At 37.8% G+C, this 26,647-nt stretch overlaps 1 protein-coding gene across 1 annotated transcript in view; it reads left to right on the top strand.

The window, feature by feature from the left end:
- Positions 1-26,647, top strand: part of mettl15 (methyltransferase 15, mitochondrial 12S rRNA N4-cytidine) — a 147,242-nt gene that overhangs the window by 97,617 nt on the left and 22,978 nt on the right. The window contains exons 3-4 of the mRNA XM_043705437.2: positions 19,190-19,381; positions 22,351-22,529. Of these exons, the coding sequence (XP_043561372.1) occupies positions 19,190-19,381; positions 22,351-22,529 (371 nt within the window). The remainder of the gene's footprint in view (positions 1-19,189; positions 19,382-22,350; positions 22,530-26,647) is intronic.

The raw sequence follows: 26,647 nt of genomic DNA, 5'->3' as shown, positions 1-26,647 counted from the left end.
GTAAAATAAACTAATTTTAACTGAGATGTTACCTCCCTAGATTTTACAAAGCCCTGGATAGATTGCTGAGAAATCTGTATGACCAGTCTTGACCACATCGTCTACTGATGTAGGCTCTGGTAAATTTAACCAATATTTGTCTATTGACTCAAATAATTACCTCTTGTTAATTCTGGATGTTTGAATACATGTTGTTTCTATATCGTAGGTTGTTTTATTTTTCTAACTTTGTAAAATCAGCTTTTTAAAATTTATCTTGTGACTTTATTCTCTTTAGTAATGCCTACGATCTCATATTTCACCCTAAAAACAAAAGGCCACTGGTCCAGCCCAGGATCTCAACCTAATTGGGGCTTGATTTGGAGATGTAGGTGTTGGACTGGGGTGTACAAAGTTAAAAATCATACAACACCAGGTTATAGTCCAACCAGTTTAATTGGAAGCACTAGCTTTTGAGCACCACTCCTTCATCAGGTGGTTGTGAAGGACACAATTGTAAGGCATAGAATTTATAGCAAATATTTACAGTGTGATATAACTGAAATTATACATTGAAAAATACCTTGATTGAATGTTGAGTCTTTCATCTGTTCAAATACCATGGTTTCACTTCTTTCATGTGTAAATCACACAAAGTTTTTTAAAAAGTTGCATTCTCAGGTTAACTGTAACAATTGGTGTTCGCTAGACAATATGTTGAAGGTGTTAGCCCGCTGTGTTCTCTGTCTATGCCATGATGTTTAGATTATTTGGGGCTTGTAAGAGATCATGCCCTGGCTTTTGTAGACCCTACCTCTCCATGAAATGAAATGTGGCTCATATATTAATCACTTCTACATTTCAGTAAGATCACTGCTTATTCTACTAAACTCTAATGAATAAAGACTTAACTTTATTAAGTCAACCCCTTCATCCCAGGAATTCGCCTCATGAATTTCTTTTGAGCTGACTCCATTGTTAGTGCATCCTATCTTAAGTATTGGAGCCAAAACTGCATACTGTATTCCAGCTGTGGTCTAACTGAATGCCAATTAGACCCTTGCAGATGCTGACTTGGTGCAATCCCCTTGTGTCATTTCCCTTTATTTTCTTTCCCTTTGACATCTGAGCGGTGATGTAACTACAGGCACAACTGATGTTGTTGCTATCTCGACCAAGACATAGATGGTGAGGACAGCTTCTTCATGACAGAGAAAGATACACCAGAAATGTCTGGTGTGAGCACAAACTCCCTTTTCTGAACCATGTTACATGTGATGGGTGGGTATATTTTTGTTAGGTATATTCTAAACAAAAGCATTAAAAGTTGGCTGTAATATGTGGAATTTGCCTTGAAAATGTTCCAAATTTTTTTACTGTTGCATAAATTTATACATTAGTTCCCTGCAGAAGAGGCATTGCTAAGTTGGTGAATGAAAATCCCAGCTAACAAATCATCAAATTGAAAGGTGTGTGCATGTGGATGCACCAAACATTAACTGACCCAGAAATCTTATATTGAGCAATATTGTGATCTTACAGGAGTGATTCACAATTTCTGCTTCAGATCACTGTAGTATACTATAGTAGCAGAATAAATCATCCTTATGTTTTTTCATTTTATATTATGTTCAAAGACAAATTAATCAAGATGCTATTCTGTTCTAAATGTTTTACAATGTGCTTTTATTTTCTCCACTCCAATTTGTAACCAGGAAGATGACCTGTTGAGAGTCTTTGGCCAATGCTGTTCTGATATGACCACTAGGAGGTGTTTTAGAATGTTCTGCAAGGTCTCAAGTGTCTATTCCTGTTTTATAAACTATTTTATGGCATAAGACATTTCTATAAACAAAACTGAATAATTCATGAGGTTTAACTAAGTATTACGTCAGCACCTTTGTGTTGCCATCAGGAACCATTAACAGAATGTTTGTTTCGGCAATTCATTTTCTGAAGCACGCTTTTAAAAATTGATGATTGATGTGACCCATTGGGGTCATGCAGTATAAAAATAGTTGTATTTTTGTTTCTTCAGTTCAGCACGATGGAACGTTCTGGGCCCCAGCAAGCTTTTAATACATGAGTTATGCATTGTTTTTATGTAATATAAGTCTAAGGTGCATTTAATTATACAGCACAAAAGCTTTCATGAAATATGAATTCATTATTGTGCAGGAGAAGTTGTAAAACTTACTGCCACTAATGTTAAGGTGGAAGGATTTGTTTTCACCAAGCAATTTTTATCAAAATACAATGCAGAATTTTGCTGTCTGTAATTTTGAAAGTATGAAGTTGAATTGTAGCCAAATGGAAACTACTTAGCAATTATGTAATCTTGGCAATACTGTACTTTAAATAATAAAATAAATATAGAGAGAATGCCCTTTCGTTCACTCAAGTAAACTTCACTACAACTTTAACATACTTGTAAAGTTCAGTTTAAACTTCAAAAATGCGTTTTGGTAATGCATTTGTCACTTTATTGGTTACATATGGCTATTTTAAAGTTTTATCCCACATTATAAAATGTAATTTTTACTTAATGAAACCAGGATTCAGTTAATCAGTTACCTTCAAATGTCCTGAAATTATTCAAAACCAAGTTATAGTCTAACAGGTTTATTTGGGAGTTAGTTAGTTACCTGACAAAGGAGCAGTGCTCCAAAAGCTTGTACTTCCAAATAAACCTGTTGGACTATAACCTAGTGTCATGTGATTTTTAACTTTGTCCACCCCAGTCACTGGTACCTCCTTGTCCTGAAACTACTGAAGACTTTTGCAAATGTCAGCCATATGACTCCCATTTAAATGTAAGCAGATAGTAGTATTGAAATACATGTGTATATTTTGGAAATATATGTAGTTAGTCAATTGGTAATTAAACTCAAATATAGTAAATATGAAAAAATGCTACACTTTTAGTGTTTCAATATTTATTTTACTTTTTCAGTAAATAATTCATGAATCACATTTAAAAATGTAAAGGGAAAAGAATTTATGTTCATCTTAGAATTTACAAAATAAAAACTTGACACCTTTAGGTAAGTACATATTATAATTCATTTCTGATTGAAAGCTCCAGCCCCACCCCCTTCCAGCTGCGTTGCAAGTGTTGGGCACTTAAGTACACGACCATAGCTTGAAAACTATTCTTAAGAAACCTACAATTCCCACAGTGGTGCAAGTTTGCTGATCTTCGAGTCATCATGAGTGGACCTCATCTTGTTCTGTATTAGGGTAATGGAATAGCATCAGCTCCAACGTATAAGAAGATGTGAGTGCTCTGAACTGTTTCATCCTCTTGAACAAGGTAGAGGCTTGTTGGTCAGTTGAGGGAAAATCTGTAAAATTATATAAGCAAGAAATATTGAACGGTGCATATTAAGTAGCGAAAATAAACATAACTTGTGAAAAACTGATCTGCTAAATATGTTTCCGGAAAACTTTATACTTGTACGTATTGCAACAAATGCTAAAATCAGTACTGGATAAATAGTGATAGTTGTACACAAATTCTTAACAAAGTAAGGAGTTGAACAAGTATTGAGCCAAACAATTATGTTTAAGCTTAGTTAGAATTTTTATAGCTTGTTTGTGTTGTAGGACTCAATTATACATTTTCCAACTAAAAAGTTATATCAAGCCACAAAACAAATTGTAACTACAATTGATACTCAAAATGATTTTACTTTTATTTGTTTTTAGCACATGTCTACTGTAATATGTCACTTTAAATGTCTGCAAGTAGCTTTTATAATATGATAGGCAACTTGAATATTTTTTGAAGAGAAAGTTTAAATGCTACTGCACTTAGCTTATCAAAAGCCCTAAAAGCATGTTTCTTGAAATTATATATCAGTGTTAAACACTGAAAGAGAAGGGTAGAGGTTATTTTGTTGTAAGTCACTCGGCTGTGGCTTCAGAGTTTCAAGTCAGGAAATGTATTACTTTCATATTAAATTTATGAAGTTTGCTTGAATGAATTTATGTTCCTTGGTTGACAGATTCCAAGTTTTTCATTTTAGATCTAAATATAGACTCTGCAGAAAATTCATATTAACAATATCCAGTGAAAATAATATTGCTAACATTAAATACTTTCTAATAAATCACAGATTAAAACGACATTTCTGCTTTTAAAGTCTGAGAAAATGAACTGCATAACTTAGTCTACACAATCCAATACTTTAAACATATTAAGTGAGTTCTTGCATTCTCCCTTAGTTAATAAGAGCTCAGTGTTTAATCTCTTAACTTAAACATTTAAAGGTATATTACTTGGAACAAGTAAATATGTTGACTTGAAGAAAGTTAACTATAATTTATGGTAAAAACTACTGCATGATAACGACTGCACTTACTGAATGGGACCTAGAAATATCAAATATTTGTAAAATTAAATATTGAATGAGGGTGCATAATAAAATTCATTTAGAAACTGTTCATTGTTTTCCTTCTGTAAAAAAAAAATCTGAACACCTTTTGTAATTACAATCTGCACAGTGATCGTAATGATCATGGTAAGTTTTTTTAAATTCCCTATTTCTTTTGCAGTTTGTGAAATATGATTGATCAGAAATATAACTCATTCTAAAGACTAACTTTTGTTAGCATTTCATAGTTAGCATTGAGATATAGAGCCCTAAAATTGAGCTTTAATTTGTTGGAAAACAAGAACCGAAGTGCTGATATTGTTCAAAACACCCTTTTCCGCGTCTCTGATTTCAATTACCAATCTATATACATAGTTAAGACATTTTACATTAGTTAATGCCATTGCCCCTCCTCCTCCATTCTCCATGCCTTGTATCAGAATTAATTTTGCTTTTCCTTTCCAGTCACCACCTCTTTTCCATCCCACTTGATTTTAAAATGAACAATTTCCACAAAAAAAATTATCTTGTCATGAAATTGCAGAGTTTGGTTATCCAGGATTAAAAAATCAAGTAAAGAATCTTAGATGTTGGAAATGTATGTTTTAACTGAATGGAGTGCATAATATTTGTGAATTGAATTGGTTAATTATACGTTCTGCTAATTCTGGTGGGATAAAAGCTTCTACTAAATCAATGTGTATTCAAACCACATATTTTCAATTAATCTGAGCTAGAATTAATCAGTTTCTATTGTATCGCTACCCAGCAGTCATTCTTTGAAGATCACTATCTATTTGAATTCCAGTAAATCAGTGCATCATCTCATGTTACATCCTAATAAAGAATCAATGCTCTGAAAGAAAATTAAGTTTCAATTCTTGCTAAAGTGGAGCACCACTCCATTGTGGTAAAAATAACAGATGAGCCAAGAAATTGCAAACCCCTCTCACAAACTCAGAACTTTGCATATTGATGGGATGGGAAGGGTTGAAGTCAATAATTAATTTATTAGCTGCTTCAACTGAAGTGGGATTTTTGTAGAGTTGTAGCATGGAAACAGAACCTTTGGTCCAACATGTCCATGCTGACCAGACATCCTAAGTTAATCTAGTCTCATTTGCCAGCATTTAGCCCATATCCCACCAAACCCTTCCTATTCATATACTCATCCAGAAGCTTTTTAAATGTTGTAATTGTACCAGCCTTCCGTACTTCCTCTGGCAGCTCATTTCATACGTGCTTTTTCATCGGCATGAAAAAGATGCCCATTAGGACCCTTTTAAATCTTTCCTCTTTCACCGTAAACCTAAACCCTCTGTTTTGGATGCCCCTACCCTGTGGAGAAGACCTTGGCTATTTACCCTATCCATGGTCCTCATGATTGTATAAACCTCTACAAGGTCACCTCAAAGCCTCCAATGCTCCAGGGAAATTAGCTCCAGCCTATTCAGACTCTCCCAATAGCTCAAATTCTCCAACCTTGCAAACATCCTTGTAAATCTTTTCTGAACCCTTTCAAGTTTCACAACACCCTTTCTATAGCAGGAAGACCAGAATTGACTTCAGTACTCCAACAGTGGCCTGACCAATTGTACTGTATGGCCATAACATGACCTCCCAAATCCTATACTCAATGCACTGACCAATAAAGGCAAGAATACCAAGCAGCTTATACACTATCCTGTCTACCTGGGACTCCACTTGCAAGGAACTATCAACCTGCACTCCCAGGTCACTTTGTTCAGCAACACTTCCCAGAACCTTATCATTAATTATATATGTCCTGTCCTGATTTGCCTTTTGCAAAATGCAATACCTCACATTTATCTAAAATAAACTCCATCTGCCACACCTCAGCCCGTTGGGCCATCTGATGAAGATCCCATTGTACTCTAAGGTAACCTTCTTTGCCATCCACTACAACTCCAATTTTGGTGTCATCAGCACATCTGCTAACTATACTACCTATGTTCACATCCAAATCATTTATATAAATGGCAAAAAGCAGTGGACCCAGCACCAGTCCTTGTGGCACACCACTGGTCACAGGCCTCCGGTCTTTTCTTTACAACCTTTCTTAAATATTGGCACACGTTAGCCAACCTCCAGTCTTCCGGCACCTCATCTATGACTATTGATGATACAAATATCTCAACAAAGGGCCCAGCAATCACTTCCCTAGCTCCCCACAGAGTTCTAGGATACACCTGACCAAGACCTCGGGATTTATCTATTTTAATGCGTTTTAAAACGTCCAGCACCACCTGCTCTGTAATGTGGACATTTTTCAAGATGTTGCTATTTATATCTCCACATTCTCCATCTTCTATATCCTTCTCCACAGTAAACACTGATGCAAAATAATAATTTAATATCTCCCTCATGTCCTGCAGTTCCACACATAGGCAGCTTTGCTGATCTTTAAGCGGTCCTATTCTCTCCCTAGTTACTCTTTTGTCCTTAACATATTTGTGGAAGCCCTTTGTATTGTCATTAACCCTATTTGTCAAAACTATCTCGTGTCCCCTTTTTGTCCTCCTGATTTTCCTCTTAAGTATACTCCTACTGCCTTTATACTCTTCTACGGATTCACTTGATCCCTGCTGTCTATGCCTGATGTATGCTTCCTTCTTATTCTTGACCAAAATATCAATTTCTCTAGTGATCCAGTAGGAACATACTGCCTCTAGATTCCCATTATCTCATTTTTGAAGGTTGCCCATTTTCCAGCCATCCCTTTACATGCAAATTTCCACCCCCAATACCTTTTGAATGTTACCTAATACTGTCAAAATTGACCTTCCTCCAATTTAATACTTTAACTTGTAGATCCTTTTCCATCATTATTTTAAATCTTATAGAATTATAGTCACTGGCCCCAAAGTGCTTCCCCACTGACACCTCAGTCACTTGCCCTGCCTTATTTCCCAAGTTGTGAATGTGTTGGACTGGGGTGGGCAAAATTAAAAATCATACAACACGAGGTTATAGTCCAACAGGTTTATTTGGAAGTACTAGCTTTCGGAGTGCTGCTCCTTCATCAGGTAGCTATGGAGCAGGCTCAAGTTTTGTTCCTTCTCTAGTAGGTACATCCACATACTGAATCAGAACATTTTCTTGTACACACTTAAGGGCTTACATGGAGAAGAATCTGTTAACACTTTGGCAGTCCCAGTCTATGTTTGGAAGGTTAAATTCCTATCCCTGAACCACCCTATTATTCTTATTGATAACTGAGATCTTTACAAATTTGTTTCTCAAAATCCTGCTAGCTGTTGGCGGGGGTGGGATAGTGTCTATTGTACAATCCCAATAAGGTCATCAATCCTTTGTTATGTCTCTGTTCCACCCAAATAATTTCTCTGGATGTATTTCCAGGAGTATCCTCCCTAAGAACAGCCATAATGTTATCCCTAATGAAAAATGCCACTTGTCCTCGTCTCTTGCCCTCCCATTTCTATCCTTGCAAAAACATTTACGTCCTGGAATATTGAACTGCCAAACCTGTCCGTTTTTGAACCACATCTCTGTAATTGCTATGATATCCCAGTCCCATGTTCCCAACAATGCCCTGAGTTCAATTACCTTACCTGTTAGACCTCCAGCATTGAAATAAATGCCATTTGATTTATTAATCCCACCTTGTTGTCTGCTGTGTTCCTGCCTGCCCTGACTGTTTCAGTTGCTCCTTTTCCCAACTGTACCAGTCTCAGACTGATCTCTATTTTCAGTACCTCCCTTGGTTCCTCCATCTCCCAACTGGTTTAAATCCTCCCGAGCAGTTCTAGCAAAAGTCCCTGCCAATTCAAGTGCAATCCATCTTTCTGCCCCCAAAAGGGATTCCAATGATCCAAAAATGTGAATCCTTCACCCCTGCTTCTCAGCCATGCATTCATCTGCTCTATTCTCCTATTCCTAATCTCATTAGTTCATGGCAGTAATCTGGATATTACTACCCTCGAGGGCCTACTTTTTAAATTCCTGCTTAACTTTCCTATATTCACTCCACAGAATCTCATCCTTAACTCTTCCTGGAAGTCATTAGTTCCAATGTGTACAATGACTTCCTGCTGGTCCCTCTACCTTTTGAGAATATTCTGCACCTTCTCCAAGATATCCTTGACCCTGCACCATGGAGGAAACACACCATTCTGATGTCTCATTTTTGGCCGCAGAATCATCTGTTTATGCCTATGAATAAAGAGTTCCCTATCACAATCCATCCCTTGGAACCTGATTACATTAGAGCAAGTCCCAGTACCAGAAACCTGTCTGCCCATGCTACATTCCCCCGAGAGCCCTTCACCGCATATACTTTCCAAAACAGTTTACTTATTTGAGATGGGGATAGCAACAGGGGACTCCTACACTATGTGCCTCCCTCTCCTACTTTTCCTGGAGGTATCCCGTCTAACTGTATCTTTGATTTATCTCCCTCCTTGCAAATGTTATCAATCACACCCCCTAGGCCCTGCAAATTCCTCTTTGCCTCTAACTGCCACTCCAACCAATCCATGTGATCTGATAGGATTCACAGCCAAACACACTTCCTGCAGACATAATAATCAGTAGCATCAAAACTCTCCCTAATCTCCCACATCCAATAGGAAGAGCACATCACTCTACTAAAGGCAATCTTTGCACCTTAACAGTCTACACACCCAAAAGATAGCACAATATTACTGCTACTAAATACACTACTCCAAGCTATCTTAGTACCTATTTTTGTTTATTTTTAAAGTTAATCAAGAGACAGATCTCAGTAAAACATATAATGAAAAAAAGCCGCTCTACTCACTGTTGTAACGTTACACAAAAAAGTCAACAATACCACTTAGCTGCTTCCTGCTGTGAGCTCTCCCACATAGGTTTTTCCACGGTCAGCTGTGAATTTCACCTTTTGCTTATTTTTCTTGGAAGGGTTTCTTGGAAGGAACTCCAATGTCCAGAGATATTTGAAACCACACAGCAGAGGTAATCAGCTCTGCAGGTTCATTGTTGAGTTAGACCGCTGTGCAAATTTATTTCTGTGTTTGGTTCACTTCCCACATAGTTCACTACTTTCTCTCTCTTCCTCTTTTTTGAAGTCCCATTGTTTTGATCTTTTTTTTCCAAAGTTCCAAAATGATGCTCGTAGAATTCAAGGAAATCAGCTCCAACACTGAAAATACCTTAAAAAAGGAGCAGCTCTTACTGCCACATTTTTTCCTGTCTTCCATCCTGAACTACCCAGCATACTCTGCGAAGCTTGTTGTGTACACCTGTATGAACAGGTGTGAACTTGATACATTTCCTTTGTTAGCCAGAATGTCTCTTTAGGTAGGTAAGAAGCCTTTATGTATCTAACCTTAAAAGAAGAGGAGGTGCCCTTTGGTGATGGTAAGGTACATTTGAAATTTCTAAAAGTAGACTTAAGAATTCAAACCAAGTGTGCCTATAAATTTATTACTCTCAACTTTATACTGTCAAAAGAACCCTTCAAAGGCACCTCATAAGGAATTTAAAGGTTCTGCCCCTTAAACATTTGAAAATGGTGGGGTGTGTAAGAAAATTTGTTGTTATTTCACTCCTTCTATTGACATAAATCTAAGTATTTCAATTGCTAGATTCATGCTGTGTGACTGATTCTACAACCCTTTGTTTTTAACCACAGTTACTGCTATTTCACAGTTTGATTCACAGCTACTAGAAGTTATAGATTCTTCGAAGTGGAACTAAGAATTCCAATGCTTGCTGTTACAAGGGGTTATGCTTTTGAATTGCATGTTTGTTATTATAATGTTTTATTTAGGTGAAGGAATACAAATTTAATAAATATTTATGAAGGAATTAGTGTTTTTTTCATCATAAGAAAGTTTGAATTTTACAAGGCATACTTTAAATTTTGTTGTTGAACTTCATTTTTTTCTCAATTCTGCATAAGTTGAATTCTGTCCATGGTGGGTACAAGGTGAGTTGGCATGGACAATCTCAGGATACATTGTGATAGAGGGATATAAGGCATAGGTTGGCACGAAGTTGACAAAAGAACTGTAAATAGCCTTAACAGTGAGTGGAGGCACAAAGGTTGCAAAGGAAGGTATTAACAGCCATCGTTGCTGCATGGGAGCATGAAGTTGCATGGGTTCACACATGTTGGGAATTCCTCTGAGTATGACAGCTGGACACATGTTTCAAGCTTTATTATTTATTTTTAAACTTCAAACAGAATTCTGGATATAAAGAGCAGGCCTTCCAGCCATCTGCATCATCACCCAGCAATCTCTCCAGTTCTTCCTGGGTCAGCCACTCTTATCCCTATTCCAGGCTACTCCCTTATATTGAAAATCCAATATCCAGGTAGCCAGTCTTAAAAGCGTGGATGAAGCAGCCAGAATTTCTCCCATCTCAGCACACCTGATGTGGGAGGGGAACTCTGGGCAATAATGAGACCGTAATGCATAGAAGCAGAAATTAGGCCATTCAGCCAATTGAGTGCACTCTGCCATTCCGTTATGGCTAATAAATTACTCAACCCTATTCTCCCACTTTCGGCCTGTAACCCTTAATCCCCTTGATACTTAAGAACCTATCTATCTCCATCTTATATATACTCAATGACCTGGCTTTCACAGCCTTCTGTGGCAATGAGTTCCATAGATTCACCACTCTCTGGATGAAGAAGTTTCTCCTTATCTCCATTCTAAAAGATCTTCCCTTTACTCTAATGTTGGGAACATTTTCCCAACATCCACTCTATTTCTTATTGTAATGTTAACGTTCATTAATGTGACTTTCTCCAGATCAATTATTTTGACTTTAGCTTACAGTACTGAATAAAGATTGTTATATCTGTGAATTATGGAATACAATATGTACTATGCAAAATTGAGAAAATGGAGTAAGTGGTAAAATAATTTCATTTCTTTCCATGTATATTGTTTGGCACCAATAGGCTTTGGGATATTGGATAGATATTTAATGAAAAGCATTACTGTAAAGTAGTCTCTTGTTCATGAGTGGTGGAAATGTGGTATTCAGAAGTTGCTGAATTTATGTTGTAAGCATTAGTTTTGGCATTCAATTGTTTTAGCTGTTGGACTTGATACAAGAATTTACAGTAAGTACTGCAAAGATCATGAGAATGAATGGTGCACCATTGACCTTGTGTTAAAAGACTGCTCCTTTTGAATGAATTGAGTTCTAAAGTGATTTAGTTCAAGCTGTATAACACAGAATATTTACACTGATTGGAATGGATAAATTAGTGAGTTCTCATTAGTGAACAATAAACGTGTATGTTAGAAACTCAAAGTAAATTTGCAGACGACACTAAGGTCGGAGGAGTTGTAGATAGTGACGAAGGATGTTGTAGGTTACACAGAGACATAGATAAGCTGCAGAGCTGGGCTGAGAGGTGGCAAATGGAGTTTAATGCAGACAAGTGTGAGGTGTTTCCCTTTGGTCGGAGTAACCAGAATGCAAAGTGCTGGGCTAATGGTAAAATTCTTGGTAATGTAGATGAGCAGAGAGATCTCGGTGCCCATGTACACAGATCCTTGAAAGTTGCCACCCAGGTTGACAGGGTTGTTAAGAAGGCTTACAGTGTTTTAGTGTTTATTAGTAGAGGGATCAAGTCCAGGAATCATGATGTTATGCTGCAGCTGTACAAAACGCTGGTGTGGCCGCATTTGGAGTATTGTGTACAGTTCTGGTCACCGCATTCTAGGAAGGATGTGGAAGCTTTGGAAAGGGTGCAGAGGAGATTTACTAGGATGTTGCCTGGTATGGAGGGGAGGTCTTACGAGGAAAGGCTGAGGGACTTGAGGCTGTTTTCGTTCGAGAGAAGAAGGTTGAGAGGTGACTTAATAGAGCTGAAAAATGTGTTGCTGGAAAAGCACAGCAGGTCAGGCAGCATCAAAGGAGCAGGAGAATTGACGTTTCGGGCATAAGCCCTTCAGGAATCATTGATTCTCCTGCTCCTTTGATGCTGCCTGACCTGCTACACTTTTCCAGCAACACATTTTTCAGTTCTGATCTCCAGCATCTGCAGTCCTCACTTTTTCCTCGGTGACTGAATAGAGACATATAAGATAATCAGAGGGTTAGATAGGGTGGACAGGGAGAGCCCTTTTCCAATTATGGTGATGGCGAGCATGAGGGGGCGTAGCTTTAAATTGAGGGGTGATAGATATAGGACAGATGTCAGAGGTAGTTTCTTTACTCATAGAGTAGTAAGGGTATGGAATGCTTTGCCTGCGATGGTAGTAGATTGGCCAACTTTAAGTACATTTAAGTCGTCATTGGACAAGCATAGTGTAGTACATGGAATAGTGTAGGTTAGATGGGTTTCAGATTGGTATGACAGATTGGCCCAACATCGAGGGCCGAAGGGCCTGTACAGCGCTGTACTGTTCTATGTTCTATGAACAAAAGTAAGGGAGCTTAGGATTTTTTATTTTAACTCATAATGAATTTAATACAGGAGCTAAATTTAATTATTACACTTTCAGCACAGTCAGCTAGTTTGTCTGTCTTAATTCATGGTATTATACCTTTGTTTCAATTTTGAAGAAATTTTAAAACCAACTTAATAATAACTGATCATAATTGATATACCGTGGACAAGACTGAACGAAGACAAATTTTTTGGGACTAGACTGAAAGAGATAATACAGCATATATTTCTCAAATAATTTGTGAAGCAACCCTTTTGAATAATTCCATCATCTTTGAACTAGGTTTTAATTGTAGCAGATTTAAAATGTTCTTCTGAAGATGTGAAATTCTGCCTATTGGGACTTAACTGATATCACAAAAACTGATTTAATTTACAGTCATCAACATGCATCAATGAATTAGCATCAGACTTTTTCTAAAATAAAAAAAAACCTGCCTTTCAGAGCAGAATTTATGAACTACATTTGTAAATATGCTTTTGATTTATAGAATTATAGAATCCCTGCAGTGTGTGAAATCTATAAATTGCTGCAGTTTAAAAATGGTGGTCAAAGACAAAAAGGTTTTATGAGCACAGACCTTCACAGTACATCAGTAACACTCACTGATAAGTCTTATTTTTCTTGAAAAAGTTTTTTTAAAACTCTAAATTATAAAGCATCTCTACTTTTGTCTCTGAATTGAATTGAATTGAATTTATTGTCACATATACCGAGGCACAGTGAAAAGCTTTGTCTTGAGAGTACTACAGGCAGATCACATAGTTAAATAGAGTAGATAGTAAGTAATAGGTAAACAGCGGCAAAAACCAAAACTCAGGTACAGGCATTGTGAGTCCATTCAGTATTCTAACAACAGCGGGGTAGAAAATGTTCCGAAACTGGCTGGTGCATGTGTTCAGGCTTTTTGTACCTTCTCCCCGATGGTAGAGGTTGTAGAAAAGCATTGCCAGAGTGGGCTGGATCTTTGAGAATGCTGGCGGCCTTTCCTTGACAGCGGGCCTGCTAGATGGATTCTATAGATGGGAGGTTGGCCTTTGTGATTGTCCGGGTCTCTGTAACAGTCTCTGATCTTGAATCGTACAGTTGCCATACCAAGTAGTGATACATCCAGACAGAATGCACTCGATGGCACACCTATAAAGGTTGGCAAGAGTATTCGCTATCATGCCAAGTTTCCTCAGCTGCCTAAGGAAGAAGAGATATTGTTGAGCCTTTGTAACCAGTGCTTCCACATGAAGAGTCCAAGAAAGCTTGTTGTGTATAACCACTCCCAGGAGCTTGACACTCTCCACTCGTTTCACCTCTGTGCTGTTAATGTGTAGGGGGACATGAGTAACATCCTGTCGAAAGTCAGTAATGAGTTTCTTGGTTTTGCTGGCATTGAGAGCTAAGCTGTTCTCAGTGCACCATTTTTCCAGGTCTTCCACCTCCTGTCTATAGCCTGTTTCGTCGCCATCTAAGATTTGACCAACTATGGTTGTGTCATCAGCGATCTTGTAAATGGCCTTAGTCTGGTATTGGGCAACGCAGTCATGGGTATACAGTGAGCACAGTAGGGGGCTGAGTATGCACCCCTGGGGGGCTCCAGTGTTGGTGTTAATGAGGATGAAATATTGTCCCCAATCTTCACTGATTGTGGCCTGTGGTTCAGGTCATTGAGGATCCAGTTGCAGAAAACGGGACTTAGTCCGAGATCACTAAGTTTAGTTATCAGTTTTGAGGGGATAATAGTGTTGATGGATGAACTGTAGTCAATGAGTAGGATTCTCATGTAGCTGTTCTTGGTGTCAAGATGTTCTAGGGAGGAGATGATATGGCATCTGATGTGGATCTGTTGGTCCGATAGGCAAATTGGAGTGGGTCAAGAGTAATGGGGAGGCTGGAGTTGATTAATGCTATGACCAACCTTTCAAAGCACTTCCTGACCACCGAAGTTAAGGCCACTGGGCAGTAGTCATTGAGACATGCTGCATGAACCTTCTTAGGCACAGGGGTGACGTTGGCCCTCTTGAAACAGGCAGGGACAGTGGCCTGCTTCAGGGAGAGGTTGAAGATGTCCGAGAAGACCTTTGCCAGTTGATCTGCACATGCTCTGAGAGGACAGCCTGGTACTCCGTCTGGTCCCATTGCTTTCCTTGGATTCACACGAAGGAAAACTGATCTGACCACTGATGCAGTGACTGTTGGGATAGATTCATCAGGACTTTTCAGCATAGGTGTTACCTATCCACCGAAATTCTGCTCAAAGTGAGCATAGAAGGTATTGAGATGATCTGGGAGGGATATGTCATCATCTGCTATCTTGCAGTGTCTCTTTTTAGAACCTGTGATGTACTTCAGTCCTTTCCATTGTCGCCGGGTGTCTGTCTGGGTCTCTAGTTTGGATCAGTATTGGTCCTTGGCTGTCTTAATGGCTCTGCAAATGTCATTCTTGGATTCCTTATATTTGAGTGGGTCTCCTGATTTGAAGGCCTCACGCCTGGTTTTTTAGCAGTTTCTGTAAGTCCTGATTCATCCAGGGTTTCCTATTGGGGAACACCTGGATTGACTTCCTCGGTACACAGTCCTCCACACTTGCTGATAAACACTGTGACAATGGTGGCGTACTCGTCCAAGGTACCTGCGGCCTGTTTGAACATGGCCCAATCAGCCGATTCCGGACAGCACCGGAGTTGATCCTCTGCCTTCTCTGACCAGCAATGGACCTGTATCAGCGAGGGAAGTCTCCTGCTTAAGCTTTTGCCTGTAAGCAGGGAGAAGAAACATGGCATTGTGGTTGGAGTTTCTGAAGTGAGGGCAGGGGATGGAGCAGTAGGCATCTTTCACAGTGGTGTAGCAGTTAATGTTCTGGTGGTACTTGGGCAATGCCTTCCTTAAATTGGCTTGATTGAAGTCGCCAGTCACAATAAACAGAACCTCGGGTATTCCGTCTCCAGAGTGTTAGTGACGGAGATCCGGCACATCCAAATTAATTATAACACTGTATACTTTGGCAGAAAAGTTGACAAAGATTTGCATTGGATAGTTTCAGTATCTCCTACTTCCTATTTTGTATGTTCCAGAATTGTCAGATGGTGATTTGAATATATTTCCCTTGGAATACCAATGTCATATTGAAATTAATGAAAGAATCACCTTGTTTTTTTTGTGACTCCACGATATACCAAATTACTTTGCTGCCAATGAAGTGCATATGATGTATAGTTATCACTAATTTTGGGAACCATGGAGTTGAACTTGGTGAGATCTGTCAATGATGTTAGTTGAGTGCCATACATATGGGCCAGAAAACCAGAGGGAACTTCCCTGCTCTTTGAATTGTTTGAAAGGTCAACTGTGTGCGTAAATTGTTATGCTGACTCTATTATTTCTGTTAATGGTAATATTCCCATGCTTCATAGGTCCATTGTTTAATGCTATACTTCTAACCATCTCAGTGGTAATTACTGGTAACAGTTTAGAATGACTGACAGAACCAAGCACATTCATGTTGTGGAATTCTGTAGATTTGAGTCCAGACTTAGGAAATGGATTATGCCTGCCAAGCTGAAATTGCGGCAAGGTCAGGATCCACTCATTGGAAATCTACGAAGCAGAGAACCAAGATGAAAAGTGTAAGATTTCACAGGTCAGCTTCAGCCAATACCATAATTGAGGACAGACAAAATTTAAAGCTTTGGGACTTGAATTGCAGCACACGCTCCTTCATTGTTCACGATATTACCACTGGCTAAGTATGAGATTTGTATGCCTTTGCTTGGATCTGATAGTTTAAAATGTCACATCTTTTTATTGCTTTACTTTTGAACTATGGTCTAAACGAAACTGCTTTAAACCAAGGAGACTGTGCAAAGAGATTGCTGTAATTTTTAAAATAATGAATAATGGGCGTGTTGTGAGTTGTGTAAAATGTTGCGCTTTCCATGCTTTACATCTTTATGATTCTATTATTTCCTGAAACAGAGCAGAAGCAGACACCATGAAGCTGATGGGCTCTGAATTAAGGGAAAGCTACTTAATAATGTTCTGATTCGCTTCTGACCAGGAGTGAGCTGATGAAATGGAGAAATAACCACAGCTTGGAAGCTGGAAAGCAGTCATTTCTTGGCAAATTGGTGTTTGTTCTGTGAATTATTAATTCTGTTTTGGATTTTTTTTCTCTATTTAGGAACAGTAAAGAAAACATGGTAATTTTTTGCAGACTTTCTTTCATTTGTCTTTCTTTGATCCTACAGATATAGATTTAACATCTAGCCAGTTAATCGAACAACATTTTGGATCCCTTTGGGAAAATTCTTTGTCAATGATCTGCAGTCACTATTCTTTGATTGAATTGATTCAAAGAATGTTGTAGCTACTTAAAAAAATTTGCAATTATACAGCATCTCAGGATATTCCAGTGTCCTTTAGAGCTACTGAGGTAATCTTTGAGGTAATTTCTGACCAGGTGCCCCTATTTGTGGCAGAGAAGAATTTAGCCTGGAAAGAACTTGTTTGAGGTCCCAGAAAGTTTCCACATACAGCTAGTTGTCTTCCACTTAGCTGTCTCTGCAAATCTCCTGTCGAAGAAAGAGTAAGACACTTTTAAAGACAGTGAAAGGACAACATTTCAACCAATTAATGAAAGAACGCTGGTGTGCAAATAGCCTTGTATCAACAGCAAAGATTTATAAAAGAATTGAAAGGAAGAGAAAGAAAGCACCTCATCGAATCCTGTGGTCAGACTGATGCTGTTGGACTGTGTTTCCAAGATCATTTTTACTTTGTCCACCTTTAATATCCACTTATCATCTTTCTTTGCGTGTCTGTCTGTTTGTGAAGCAGGAGTTTAAAAAGTGCTGAGTTTAAGATATAAAATTATAAGTGAGCATTTCATATTTTCTAATTGCCATTGGTTGAAAGCAGTTGGTTTGTTATTTCTTGCTAAGAACAGATATCCAGTGAGTATTTCCTATTAACCTGAGTTTGTTCTGTAAATTGGCAAGACTGAATTGTGTGACTAAACCTTTTCACTGTTGTGGTGACTGCAGGAACAGTGAAATTTGATTTCGACTGCACTACCCACATAAGTTGTGACGTAGCCCAGAAAGTGGGTGGAGAAATAACCACAGGGAGAAAGTGAGGACTGCAGATACTGGAGATCAGAGTTGAGAGCATGGTACTGGAAAAGCACAGCAGGTCAGGCAGCAACTGAGGAGCAGGAGAGTTAATGTTTTGGGCATAAGCCCTTCATCAGGAATGAGCTGATGAAATGGGGAAATAACCATAGCTTGGAAGCTGGAAAGCAGTCATTTCTTGACAAATTGGTGTTTTGTTCTGTGAATCATTTATTCTGTTTTGTTTTGGGTTTTTTTCTATTGATGCATGTTAGGAACAGTAAAGAACTCATGGCAATTTTTTTCAGATTTTCTTTCATTTGTCTTTCTTTGTTACTACAGATATAGATTTAACATCTGGCCAGTTAATTAAACATTTTGGATCCTGTTGGAAGAATTCTTTGTCAATGATCTGCAGTCACTATTCTTTGATAGAATTGATTCAAAGAATGTTGTAGCTACTTAAAAAGATTTGCAATTATACAGCATCTCAGAATATTCCAATGTCCTTTAGAGATACTGAGGTAATTTTTGAAGGAAAGTCACCATTATGATGCAGCAAATGCATGAAACCAATTTGCAGACTGCAAGCAGCAATGCAGTAATGACCATATCCTCAGCTTTTGTGATGTGAAATCTTTTTAAATATAAATTAATATGTGGTGTTTTCCATAAAAAAAAATTCAATATCACCTTCAGTTTATCTCATGCTGACTCAAGTCTATTACTCCTTTCAGTTTCCATATTGCCAACTAGTGGCAGTGTTCTTTGGGGGAGATAAATCAGTTGGCTGCAAGATAATATGCTTAGCAGTGGAATGAAATTATGGTGGACTCTGTAATCAGATGCCTGAGGATAGATCTGAAATACTACATGACCATGTCAATACCTGCACTTGGAAATGGAGTGGCAAACACAGGAGCGGTAGGGTCAAGATTACGCTAAATAATGAGCTAGTTAATTATATCACTATATCTGGCTAGACAATCAAAAAATGCTGAACAGTCATGAAAATGAAGTGTGGTGGAGAAACTCAGCAGGTCTGCCAGTGTCTTTGGACGGAGAGATATTTAATGTTTTGATTCCATTATGACTCTTCAATGTCTGTGCTCTTCTGAAGAAGAATGACCCTTCTGACGAAAAATGCACATTTGATGTAGGGCAAAGAGAAATTGTATCCTTATAGGTTTCTCAGTAGCTTGGATGACAGCTCTTAAATAGGATTTGCCATCGTAATTGTCCTCAGTAGTATTGCCAAGAATATTCTTTTCTCATTGTGACTTCTTTCTTTCAGTGCTCGGATTCACCCTTTTCTTGGAAGATTCAGCCAGCTGGAGAGCTTATTAGTGGCATCGGGCATAGAGACAGACACTTTTGATGGAGTTGTCATAGACGCAGGCTGCTCCTCTATGCAATTAGATGTCCCATGGCGTGGGTTTGCATTAAGCAAAGATGGTCCACTTGACATGAGAATGGATGGAGACAGGTTTGTACAAAAACCTGTTATTGTACAGGTTATCCTCATGGCAAAATTGTTTTAATTTGAATGATAAGAGCCAACATGAATACTCCAGTTAATCCTTCTGTAGGCAGTAATTGTGGGAAATATGGTTCTATCATATATCTGGTAGTGAAAGCAGAAAAGAGCATCTGCAGTAAGAGCTTAAAGCTAGATATTTTCTGGCATAGTATGAATAAAAAGTAGTGCTATTTTCTTATTCAATTTCTTAGCAATAAGGAAAATGGTGAATATCTGTTTCTTAGCTTCAAGCAGCAGGATCACAATACTGTGTCTGCACTTTTTGAAAATAAATTTTTACAGATTCTACAGACTTATTATATTATTGGTTCTGAAAATTGCTTATCCAATTTGAACTTAACAAAACAGAATCTTCTGTAGTTAATAAACATGCCAATATTTCCTACTATGGAATGATTGTAATTGAATTTCACTTAATTTAAATTTATCCATTTAGATTTCCCTCAGCGAAATTTTGAAATATTTCCATTTGGTACGAAACTAAACCTTGATAATTTCTTTTTCAGAGGACTGTTTGGTACAGTTCAGAGTTTTTGGGTGGTTAGAACTAACAAGGACATAATAGAGGAAATATGATTTTGTTTTGATAATTGAGTATCATTTTCATGCCATCATCAAAATTTAAACACAGAAGGAAATCCTCCTCCCCTTGACCAACACTTCAGTTCATCATGACTGTGTCACTGAAAGTTCCACAATGGAACAGAATTACTGATATCCAACTTTCTTGCTCTGTTCCATATCCTTGAATATTTTTCTTTGTGTTTAGCAAACCCCTTTTCAAATATGACTGAATCGGTTTCAGTAACCTACTTGTGTTAATATAAAGTTAAAAATCACACAACACCAGGTTATAGTCCAACAGGTTTAATTGGAAACACACTAGCTTTCGGAGTGACGCTCCTTCATCAGGTGATTGTGACAATCACCTGATGAAGGAGCGTAGCTTCGAAAGCTAGTGTGCTGCCAATTAAACCTGTTGGACTATAACCTGGTGTTGTGTGATTTTTAACTTTGTACACCCCAGTCCAACACTAGCATCTCCGAATTGTGCTAATATATTTTGAGTTTTAGTAGCAGTTTGAAATAAAATCTTCTGCTGTTTTTATGTTTTCAGTCACTCAGCATATATGGAATTCTGAATCTCTATATTTGGAACCATGAGCTTACATTATTGTAAAAGCAATTAACTATGTATATATATACATATGTTCTTTAAATTTTCCCTACTTAAAACAAAAAAAAAGTTGTTGTTCCTGAGATAATTGCGAGTCTCTAGAACTTGTGGTTGGTCCCCACATTCATGTAATTGCAAATTGATGCACTGAACTGAACATGTTTTGAGGGTTAGAACAGGCAGCAGTTCAATCATGAATGATTTGAAAGATCTGCGCTGCCATCAGTTTTATAGAACTTAGATTGTTTATGTCTTGGTGGTCATACTAGTCAACTGTATAGTTTCTAGATGAAAGGTGCACAATATTAGCAAAAGCTGTCAGGAATGCACATACAGTTCTCCATACTTAGAGACTGAATACCAACCGAGTTGAAATTAGATGTGTCACAATTAGTTTTAGTTCAGAGAAGAATCTTTATACAATAGAGGACAGATTATTTCCTCCACTGAGGTCCAGAAGTGAACAAATATACAGTGCCTTGAATCCAGAGGGAATGCTACTTTCAGCGTTTTTCTTAGGGAGGGTGGTGTTTTGAACTGGTCTCAGTTGAAGTATATTATACAGCCTAAGATAAACCAGTCAAAATAGTAGAGTATGGATCTTTGTTGCATTATCATCATCAGTCAGTCCTGTGATCAACTGGAATAGATCCCATTTCCCTCAAATTGGCTTGCAGTGTGTTTGTCCGTTTTGTAAGCAGTGTGTTGCCTCATAACCCTCAAATGTCAAGATGCTGCTCACATTTTCATTTTATATTTGAGACGACCAGCAACATGTGTCAGAGTTCCTGGTTTGTCTCTAAATGATTTGTGGTAGGGAGATCAAAAATCATACAGAGCACGCTGTTTTTGCGTCTTACAAATAGAGAATAAAATTTTTCTTCCTCTGATTGGGAATACATTTTAAACCATGCTACATTTGATTCAAAGTAGCAAATTGTAAACTGTTGAAAATGACATAGTGTCAATAAGATTCTATTTGCATGATTGGGCTTATCAATAATTTGCATCTAAGTTGATGTGAGCTGTATGATGGAAACTGATGGAAGTTGGCCTAGACATGTATTTTCTACAAAGAATTCAACTTGAAATTACCAACAACTAAAGAATTTCAATCCTTGTTCCTTAGAATAACCTATTAATCATTAATCAGATTAGTTTCCTAAATTATATGGAATGGATATTGCTTATTTAAATGCCCCAGAAGGTTGAACTATGTACCTTTGTTTTCACAGAATTTATCATGACAAACAAAGTAATTTTGTACATATGAATTATTCCATATCAGAGTAGGTAAATTTCTGTTCCATATTATACATAAGACTGACTGATCTGTCTTCTAAATTTGTTCGCAGGCAATAAAAGAGAGCTCTGTTTCACACAGCAAACTTATTTTAGACTTTGGTTATTTTTTACTAGATATAACATATTTTTGTGAGAAGAACAGGAGACTAAAATTTCTGTCATTTATTGAGTTTCATGCCTTTCTGGCAATGGGTCAAAATTAGAATGCTGATTAATATTCTGTGACTTCAACAAAAATAGTTTTAATTGGGTTTTCATTTGAAGGCGAAGATGTGCTTTGAAATATCTTTTTTTAAACTATCTGTTGCCAAAAAGAACCTCAAACATTCCTGTATGCCGTGTACATTTCAGCTCCGTCTCTCTGTGCTGTGAAGCTTCACCTCTGTCAATGAAAATGACGTCAAGGAAATTAATTGGCTTCTCTTGTGCGTAGGTACCCCAACATGCCCACCGCAGCTGACGTGGTGAATGCCTTAGATCAACAGTCACTTGCGTCCATCTTGAGGATCTACGGAGAAGAAAAGCATGCAAAGAAAATAGCTGCAGCAATCGCACAGGCACGCAGCATCTATCCCATCACTCGCACTCAGCAGCTCGCCAGTATAGTTGCAGGTATTCTCATTAATTCCAGCCAGTGTCTGGAAGGAAAATACTAATCTTAAAAGTCCCAATGGGACCTATTTGTACTGTACACATGCAGGTACTAATCCTGTGCATTATGCTTCTGATGTCAGAGCTTTAGTTTGGAATCAGGAATAGAAATCAACAAATTAGATTTGACATTCTGAAATTATTATTCTGCTGGATTATTATGTAATTTTTCTTCTTAAGTAGGGATGACAATTTATTGCAGTGTAAATTGTCTGTGTTACTTAAGACTTAAATAGATGGGGTATTTTTAATTGAATCCATTCCCTAGAATTTTTGTAGAATTAGAAATCAACAAATGTCATCGAACGAAATTAAGGTTTAATATTGGCTGATGTACACAAAAAATGCTGCAAAAACAATCTGTTCCCCCAGGAAAAATTGCTGCCTTTACTGTGCGGTATTTGTAAAGCAGCCTCTTAATTATCCACACATTCTGAATCTCCCAGGTGATTCAAATAATTGCAAGTCCACTGTAGTGATCCAGCAATGTTTTTTTCCATAACGACTTGTTTGAAAGCTGCTTTTACCAATTTGCTTACATTTATTTTGTTCTTGAGAAGTTGCTAAGTTTTATATTGTAAGTTAAATGCAGTACAAATGAATATTTCCATTAACTTCAGAATGCAAACTATGGCTACTCTGTAAAGGGCAATATTCCAATATGAAGTCAAAGCACTTTGATAAGTGGAAGTTTAAGCAACTTTTACAAAATCAGATGCTGCTGATGTCCTTAATCATTGGAATTCTTGATTCTGAATGGAAAATATCTTACCAGGATTAATTTTATTGTTTTTGCTTGCACGCTGCAAATCATACTAATCATATTTTTAAATTTTAATTAGTTCTGCATCAAGATGGTAAAAATCATGATGTGATTAGCATGGATTGAATAATTGTGTCACATCAGTAAATCACCAGTTTTTTAAAAAAAGTGAGGATTGTATTTGTGCCGGGAGACCTTATATGAGTCATAGCCTTGATTGTCACTGCATCTGACAGCTTGCTTCCTTTTCTTGTCATTTCAACAACTCTGAGTTTGGTTCTCTATAGACAATGTAATCTTTGGGGATTTTTTTTATCATAGTTTGAAAGTGTTCAGGAATTGTATGACTAATATGTAAGTTTGTAGATCTCTACTTGGCTGCTTAGTACTATTTTGTCAGCTAAGGAAATCTCATTATAGTCATTCTACTATTTCCCAAATGGTTTGGTCACTGTTAACCTGTTTTAAAATTTTAATCCAACTTATTTATTATAATGAAACAAAAAACTGCAGATGCTGAAGATCTGAAATACACAAAAATAGGAATTGATGGAGAAGTTCTGCACATCTGCCAGCATCTATGGAGAGGTTAAAAAAAGTTAACATTTCGAGTTCTGTATGACTTCTTCAGAAATGATAACAGCTAGGAAACATAAGTATTAATGCTGATTTTGTGTGTGTGTGTGTGTGTTGGGGGGGAGGGGTGGTGATTGGAGAGAGGCTGTGCTGATAAGTAGAGACTGATCTCAGAAAAATTAAGAAGCAAAAGTTATGCAGACAAAAAGATTATTGATGGTAAGCTAAAGAAGAAGAGAATCTAAATAAGTGATAATGGGGGACAATGAGTGGGTAAAAATGGGTTGGCTGTGTTGAAAGCAACCCATGTCATGACAAGACCTGGGAAGTGGAAGTTGGTCATCAGCATGGAAGGTGTTGTTCGTGATCTAAAATTATTAAACTTGATATTGAGTCCTGAAGGCTGTAATGTTCCCAAATGGAAGGTGAAGTGTTGCTGTTCATTTGAGTCTCATTAGGAGGACTGCAGCAAGCCTGAGACTGAACCATTGGCATGGGAATGTAGTGGTGTGTTGAAGTGACATGTTCCTCTTGGTCTCTTCTACACTGGAGAGGTGGGAGATGTAACGCAGTCTGGGTGGCAGCTTTGCAAAACACCACCTTTCTGTTCTGAGCTTCCGGTTGCATACCACTAAATGCTCAATGCAGAGCCATCATTTATCCGCTCACTCCTTTTCCTCTCCAACTGCCCCTGTCATCAGCATCAATACTACCTTTTCCTAGCTATCAGTTTTGAAGAAAGGTCACTGGACTAATTTATGATAATATTCCTTAATACATGGCACTCAAAAGTTTTGATGAGGAAGATTGAATGGAGATTTGTATATTGTTACATAAATTATATGCTTATTTTGAAAAGCAAACCCCTGTTAATGAACAAAAGCATTTTATGTTTGTGTCAAATCTTTACTTGTTTTGGCGAGAGAAGGCATGTTTTTTTGAACTCCCCTTTCACTCAGTCCTGAAGAAGGGTTACACCCAAAACATTGACTTCTCCACCTCCTGATGCTGCCTGGCTTGCTGTGTTCTTTCAGCCTCCTGCTTGTCTATCTTGGATTCCAGCATCTGCAATTTTTTTTGTCTCTAATCTTTCAACCTCTGCCTATTTATCAGAAGTCAAATCTGCTTTTTGAGGGGAATCAACTGATATGGGATACTGTTTCCCAGATCTTATGTGTTTCCCATATGGGTTTGCTCCAATTTCCTTCTGCAGCCCATTGATGTACAGGTTAGGTGGATTGGCTATGCTAAATTGCTCAAAATATCTAGGGATGTGCAGGTTAGGTGGATTGCCATGGGAAATGTAGAGTTACAGGGATAGGGTACAGAGTGGGTCTGCATGGGTGCTCTTTGGAGGGTCAGTGTGGACTTGATGGGCTGAATGGCTGCTTCCATACTTACAAATTAGATTACTTACAATGTGGAAACAGGCCTTTCGGCCCAACAAGTCCACGCCGACCCACCGAAGCGCAACCCACCCAGACCCATTCCCCTACATTTACCCCATTAGCATGGCCAATTCACCTGACCTGCACATTTTTGGACTGTGGGAGGAAACCGGAGCAAACCCACGTAGACACGGGGACAATGTGCTTGAGGTGGGATTTGAACCTGGGTCTCTGGCGCTGTGAGGCAGCAGTGCTAACCACTGTGCCACCATGCCACCCACACTGTAGGGATTCCATGAATCTATGATCACTGTTTTGGTGGATGACTTCATGGTGATCATAAAACATTCCAATCAAAGATAGACACTGCCATCTATTTAAAAAAAAACCTGCGCCATAACTCTATGAAAATTAATTCAAGCCACTAAACTGTAACTTTCATATTAATATGTTCTTAGTTATCCATGCTTTCCAGTCGAATTTGGGAAATTGTTTTCCCCAGCTGTGTTGTCTGGAAAGTAACCAAATGGAGAATGTCTTTAGTATCAATCCTGTGGAAAGTTACACTATTTATTCATTCAATATGTTTTAATTATAATATTCATAAGTGTATATATGTTTCCACTGTAGTCTGTCATCACATGACCTTAAGTTTGAAACTTGTAACAATCATACTTCTGCTTTGAGCTTTGTTGAAATGGTGTAGTACCTTTTGCAAGAATTTATTTAACAATTGTTAGGACCCATATTAACATAAGCAAAAAGGGTAAAGCTTGTTGCAGATGGTACATAGGAAGTTATGCCATGAAATCACCCTTTTGTACCCCCTCCCACCTCCAATTTCCACCTGAAGAACAGGTACTGTACTGTATTAACCAATTTCGTGCCAATGGACTCCAATTGAAATTTATTGAAGACGTAAGAACATTTTCAATGGTTATGGATTTGGATTAAACCTGTATTTCCAGGCAGAATATATTCTATTTAGCACTGTTGTACTCAAATTCTATAAATGCAAAACAAATTACAGTAGGTCTGTCTCAAATCAGGTTTTCAATTTAGAAAATAATGGCTATCAGTTTTTGTGATAGGTTCCCTGTTGTGCTGTTCTGTAAATCACTTCAAAGCTTTTGATTTTCTATTGCATTCTAAATTCTATCTTGGATCCTTTGTTGATGAATCAATAAAGCTACAGACAATAAGGTGAAAGAATTCATGCAAATTCTCAAATTAGAATTAAGTAATTCTGTGAGACTTTAGAGAGTAGCATGAAATTGGGGACAAATTTATATTTATGTAATTATTTGTCACATTGAGGGAGAGTAGCTGTTATCACAACGTGCTTTGCTCAG

This window comes from Chiloscyllium plagiosum, unplaced genomic scaffold, assembly GCF_037043375.1.
Source record: "Chiloscyllium plagiosum isolate Xiang-an unplaced genomic scaffold, Cpla_swu_hap1 HiC_scaffold_18, whole genome shotgun sequence".
Classification (NCBI taxonomy): Eukaryota; Metazoa; Chordata; class Chondrichthyes; order Orectolobiformes; family Hemiscylliidae; genus Chiloscyllium; species Chiloscyllium plagiosum.
Note: the sequence above shows the minus strand (reverse complement) of the source record. Positions and strands in the feature narration are given on the sequence as shown.